This window comes from Myotis daubentonii, chromosome 3, assembly GCF_963259705.1.
Source record: "Myotis daubentonii chromosome 3, mMyoDau2.1, whole genome shotgun sequence".
NCBI classification, from domain to species: Eukaryota; Metazoa; Chordata; class Mammalia; order Chiroptera; family Vespertilionidae; genus Myotis; species Myotis daubentonii.
Genome location: NC_081842.1, coordinates 52,299,453 through 52,304,684, shown reverse-complemented (window position 1 = coordinate 52,304,684; position 5,232 = coordinate 52,299,453). Strand labels below are relative to the sequence as shown.

Sequence of the window (5,232 nt, the reverse complement as noted above, 5' to 3'; positions counted from 1 at the left end):
ATATACTACTCTCCAATTCTAGCTCTGTGACCCTGGTTAAGTTCCTTAAACTTCCCATGCCTTCGTTTCTTCATTCTTTGGGGATAGTAATAGTATGTACCTCATATGGTTAGGACTGTTAGGTAAAGATGAAAGGAATGGATTCAAATAAAGTGCTGGGAAGAACGCCTGGCATAGAGTGGTAAGTATTACTACCTGCGTTTCCCGGTGTGGCTGAGGGTGTTCGCTGTTTGGGGGGGGGGGGGGGGCGGCGGGGAGGGTGTCCATTGTTGCAGTAGAGGAGTTGGTATTGCAGATATAACATGGTTGTGACCAAAGGAATCAGGTAGTGGCTGGCATTTGAACACTTTGCAGTTCCCTCCGTGACTTGTTTACAACCACCCCTGGGTAAGGATAGAGTCAAGAGCAGAGCTATGTTCACAGTGGGCACTGCTCTGCGAAATCTGGAGCCTGAATGTGAGAATAATTACTTAGTGAGTTCTCTCTACGTAAAGAATTGGCTTTTCTCTGGCTTGCAAACGCTTTCCTTTCCATGCTTTGCACGGAGAGTGGAAAATCAGTAAAACAAAAAAATGAGGCGTGGGAGTGTAGAACGAATGAATGTCTTTTTACCACCCAGGAAAATCTGCACCCCTAAGCAAAGTGGGAGACTTACTTGTCTATGGATTACAGAGGCAGTGACAATCCTGGCGAAAGAATCCTGCCTCGGCAACGTTAAATGCCCAGGGTTACACGAGCGCACGCGAACGTTTGCCCTTGTGTGTTGTCCACAGGCATCCGACATGCTGAGGGCCGCCCTGCTGTGCGCGGTGCTCGCGCTCCTGCGCGCGCAGCTAGTCCCCTTCCCCTGCCCGCCCGCCTGCAGCTGCTTCGTCCGGGACGCGGCGCAGTGCTCGGGGGGCGACGTGGAGGGCATCGCCGCGCTCGGCCTGCCCACCAACCTCACGGTCATCATGCTGTACCGCATGGACCGCGGCACCCTGCGGAGTGACAGCTTCCGCGGCATGACGGTCCTGCAGCGCCTCTTACTGGGCGACAGCCACATTTCCGCCGTCGCCCCCGGCGCCTTCAACGACCTGATAAACCTAAAAACCCTGAGGTTGTCGCGCAACCAAATCCCGGATCTTCCAGGCTCCCTCTTCGACCAGCTGGTGCTCCTGGAACACTTGTTCTTGAGCCACAATAAACTAACGCGCATTGACCAAAACCTGTTTCGGAACCTGGTTAACCTGCAGCAACTCCTTCTGAACAACAATCAACTCGTTTCCCTCCCCGCCGGCCTCTTCGCGCACCTGGGGAACCTGAGGGTGCTGGATGTATCGGGGAACAATTTGACTCACTTGCCGCAGGGGTTGCTCGGAGCCCAGGCTAAGCTGGAGAGACTGGTGCTCCACTCCAACCAGCTCGTCTCTCTGGACGCGGGGCTACTGCGCAGCCTGCGCGCCCTGGCCGAGCTGCGGCTCGACAGAAACCGCCTCCACTCCCTCGCGCCCGGGGCCTTCGACCAGCTCCGCGACCTGCGTATTTTAACTCTTTCCAGAAACCAGCTGCGGTCCCTGCCCTCTGCACTCTTCCTCCATTTGCACAATCTGACCTTCTTGGCGCTGGATGAGAACCCGCTGGAGGAGCTCCCGGGCGTGCTCTTCGGGGAGATGGCGGGCCTGCGGGGGCTGTGGCTGAACCGCACCGAGCTGCGCACCCTGCCCGACGCCGCCTTCCGAAACCTGAGCGGCCTGCGGGCCCTGGGGCTGACCCTGAACCCGCGCCTGGGAGCGCTCCCCGAGGGCGCCTTCCGGGGCCTCGGCCAGCTGCGCCAGCTGTCGCTCAGCCACAACGCGCTGCGGGCCCTGCCCCGCGGGCTCTTCCGCGACCTCCGCAGCCTGGAGCAGGTCCGGCTCGAGCACAACCTGCTGCAGACCCTGCCGGGCGACCTGTTTGAGGACCTGCCCGGGCTGGCGGAGGTCCTGCTGGGGCACAATCCCTGGCGCTGCGACTGCGACCTGCGGCCGTTCCTGGCCTGGCTGAGACAGCACCCCGGCCTCGTGGGCCGCGTGGAGGAGCCCCCGCGGTGCCAAGGGCGGCGCCCTGGTCTGCTGCTGCAGGCCCTGTCGGACGGTGACCTGGGGTGCCCGAGCACGGGGGGACCGCCTCCCCACTCTCTCGCCCCCACCTGGCCGGCCCTGCCCGTGGCCCGCGATCGCCCAGCCTGGGTGCCGACCAGCGCAGAGCCCTGGGCGCGGGCCCAGCCGGTGGCCGAGGGCCAGGGTCAGGACCACAGCCTGTTCTGGGGTCTTTACATTCTGCTTTTAGCCGCTCAGGCCGTAATAACCGGGGTCATTGTGTTTGCTATGATTAAACTCTGCCGACTCTTCCGAAAATTAATCAGAGAGAGAGGTCTGGTCTGAGTCAACGGGAAAACCTTGTAATGAATGAGAAGGCGACCAGAGTATTGTTAGAAGTGACTCTGGGAGAATCCAGACAGGTTGCCTCCGTCTTCCTTTCTCTTGTCTCTGCCGCCCTCCCCTCTGCCCTCACACCCACCTCTGTCTCCTCCTCCTCCCTCCCCTTTCCTAGAATTGCCTTTACATGTGTGAATTGTGACTGCTTGCTTTGCTTCAGCCTTCACCGTGGGGGCCTGGGAATGCCGGTTGTGTTCACCTCATCTCTGTGCCCCCCCTTGCCGGTGGAGAAAGGGTTACCTTCAGAGTTTACTGAGGAAGGGAGGGTGCGGGCGAGTTGCCACCTCCAGGCCGCGGTCTGGCAAATGTGCAATAAATGAATAAAATGAATACACATGATCCAAGTGATAGTGCCTTTTCCTGGGGCAAGGAGGGATTGTTCTCTTTATTTACTTTTGTTTGCAAAGCAGAACTCTTCCAGTGCTTTCCCTTGTCCTACTTTTGGTCTCACTGTTTGTATGTCTGTGGGCTGTTTGGGAGAGTGTGGGACTCCATTCACTTAGCACAGTTTGCAAAGTAGGCCTACTCTGTGATTGGCGGAGAGAGAAAAGAGTCAGGCCTGCCCTCCAGGAGTGCAGCACCAAGACAGGAGCCAGGGCAGTGGTCAGGCCTGAGCGCCAAGGAGCAGCAGGGGGGCCCTGGGGAGGGTGGGTGGACAGTGGGAGCTCACCAGGAGGTCTAAGTGAGTATTTGTGTGTGTGTCTGTGTGTGTGTGTGTGTGTGTGTGTGTGTGTGTGTGTCCCACAGGGTGGGGGTGGGGGCATTGATTCAGAGAGTCCCTGTGTGTGTGCCTGCAAAGACTTATGAAACTACTATGAGAGAGAAGTGTATCATTGACACTGGGTTGGCTTTCATTTCCTGAACTAAATGCTACCTCGTTTCACAAGCATTTATGGGGCACCTCACATGTGACAGGAGTTCATGAATGTAATGGCAAGCTTGGTTTCTAGTTTATTATGCTTGATCACATTCTCATTTATTCTTCCGATTGAAAGCAGTAAAAACCTTGTTGCTTTCAGTGAATGCCTGTGAGCAGCGGTGGCTAAAACACCTGTGGAGCGTTGACAACCGTGGGTTCAAATCCCAGCTCCACCCCTTACGAACTGCAGAGGGCTTTGGGCGAGATACTTAGGTTGTCTAAGCCTGGGTTTCCTCGCCCCTGGGAAGGGAGAAAGAGCACCTGCTTCATAGAGTGTGAGAATCAGAGGCATTAAAGCATGCGATAGCAGCCCAGTGCCCAGAGAACGGTAACTGCTCGAACGTTAGCTCTTATTAGAGGCCAAGCAATTACCTGTGGTACTGCCATCCTGACTTCTAAAGAAGAGCTCTGGGTTGCTTTTTCTTCTCTGTGTGTGTAAAGGTGAGCGCGAACTTTCTCAAGCTGAAGGTTACCTTCACCCCAGTTTGTCTTCACGTGTGTGTGGTCTCAGCCCTGTGCAGTCAGGCCCCGTGCTCCCAGTCCAGAGCAATGGATCCTCGGAACAACACCACGGGACACAGAGCAGGGATTGCTGGGTTCCTGGCGTTTGTAGGTGCACCTCTCCTTCACGGCCAAGTTCAAATGTCTCCTCCTGGTCAAGCCTTTCCCGACTGCCCAGGCAGACTGCAGTGTTCCCGCTGTGTGCCCCCCTCGCAGGCCATCAGGCACCCTCCCCACCCCGTCTGCTCCTGGTCACCCTTCACTCTGGTGTGTGTATGTGTTCATGTGCCTCCTTGTATCATTTATTTCTACTGTTCCAAATTTTGCAACCACCTATAGCATAAAACCCAGACTTTTTTGATGAGCATAGTCCTAACCACTATGCTCTCAGGCAAGCTGCCCCCCTCTCTAAGCCTCCATTTCCTCATCTGTACAGTGAGGATAGTAACAGTCCTTACGTGGTTGCAAAGACAGAATGAAATAACTCAGGCCAAATAGTTAAGTCAGTGGCTGGTGCACGTGGGCCTCAATAGAAGTTGGCTATTACTATGATAGCTCTTTTGAACACACTGTGTTTTAACATGTCTCGTTGCCTTTGCAGACTTTCATTCATTCAGCAAATATTTGTTGAGTACCTCCTCTGTACCCGGCCCTCTTCTAAGTGGAGGATGGAGCAGTGGTTAAAGCAAAGTACATACTTCCATTGGGTTTACATTTTGGTGTTCCCTCCAATGAAAACATCTTCCCTGGCCATTATCTTTAAACATTCAGAAAAGTCAAGAGAATAACTTTGGACATCTGAACCTGCTTTTTAAAATCTTTATTCTTTGTTCTATTTGCTTCAGATATTTTTTTAACAGAATAAAATATGACAGATAAAGCTGAAGGCTCCTGTATGTTGCTACCCTGTTCTCATTGCGCTCCTTCTTTCCTCACAAGTAACCTGCTTAATAAATTTGGCGTTTCCCATCCTCAAGCATGTTTTTATATTCTTACCACATGTGTCTACAACTCTGAACGAGCTGAAGTAAGACTGCCTGTTTTCAAATTTTATATAAATGATGCTACTCTGCATAGAGCATTCTTCAACTGTTTTGTTTTTTTTCTGGGCTAGCATACCCCTGAGATTTACCCATATGAAGCATTTGACACTAGGTCATTCATTTGAATAGCTGCATAATAGTCTATGAATGAACATACCATAATTTATCTGTTCTCTTGTTGATGGACAATTGTTCCCAGTGTTTTTCTTTTCTTTTTATTCCCCATTACTCTACATCCTCCCCAACTCCGAGTAATGTCAGAATTTTTAATTTCTGTCAATCTGATAGCTATGAAATGGTAACTCATTGT

General features: G+C 53.2%; 1 protein-coding gene across 1 annotated transcript; it reads left to right on the top strand.

The window, feature by feature from the left end:
* Positions 1-311: 311 nt before the first annotated feature.
* On the top strand, positions 312-3,089 carry GP5 (glycoprotein V platelet). The gene has a single exon (XM_059687427.1). It carries the CDS (start codon positions 573-575, stop codon positions 2,403-2,405), a length of 1,833 nt encoding a protein of 610 aa, XP_059543410.1. The 5' UTR covers positions 312-572; the 3' UTR covers positions 2,406-3,089.
* Positions 3,090-5,232: the final 2,143 nt, after the last annotated feature.

Coding starts and splice junctions, on each gene's coding strand:
- GP5 (XM_059687427.1), top strand. CDS start 573: ATGAGGCGTGGGAGTGTAGAACGAATGAATGTCTTTTTACCACCCAGG.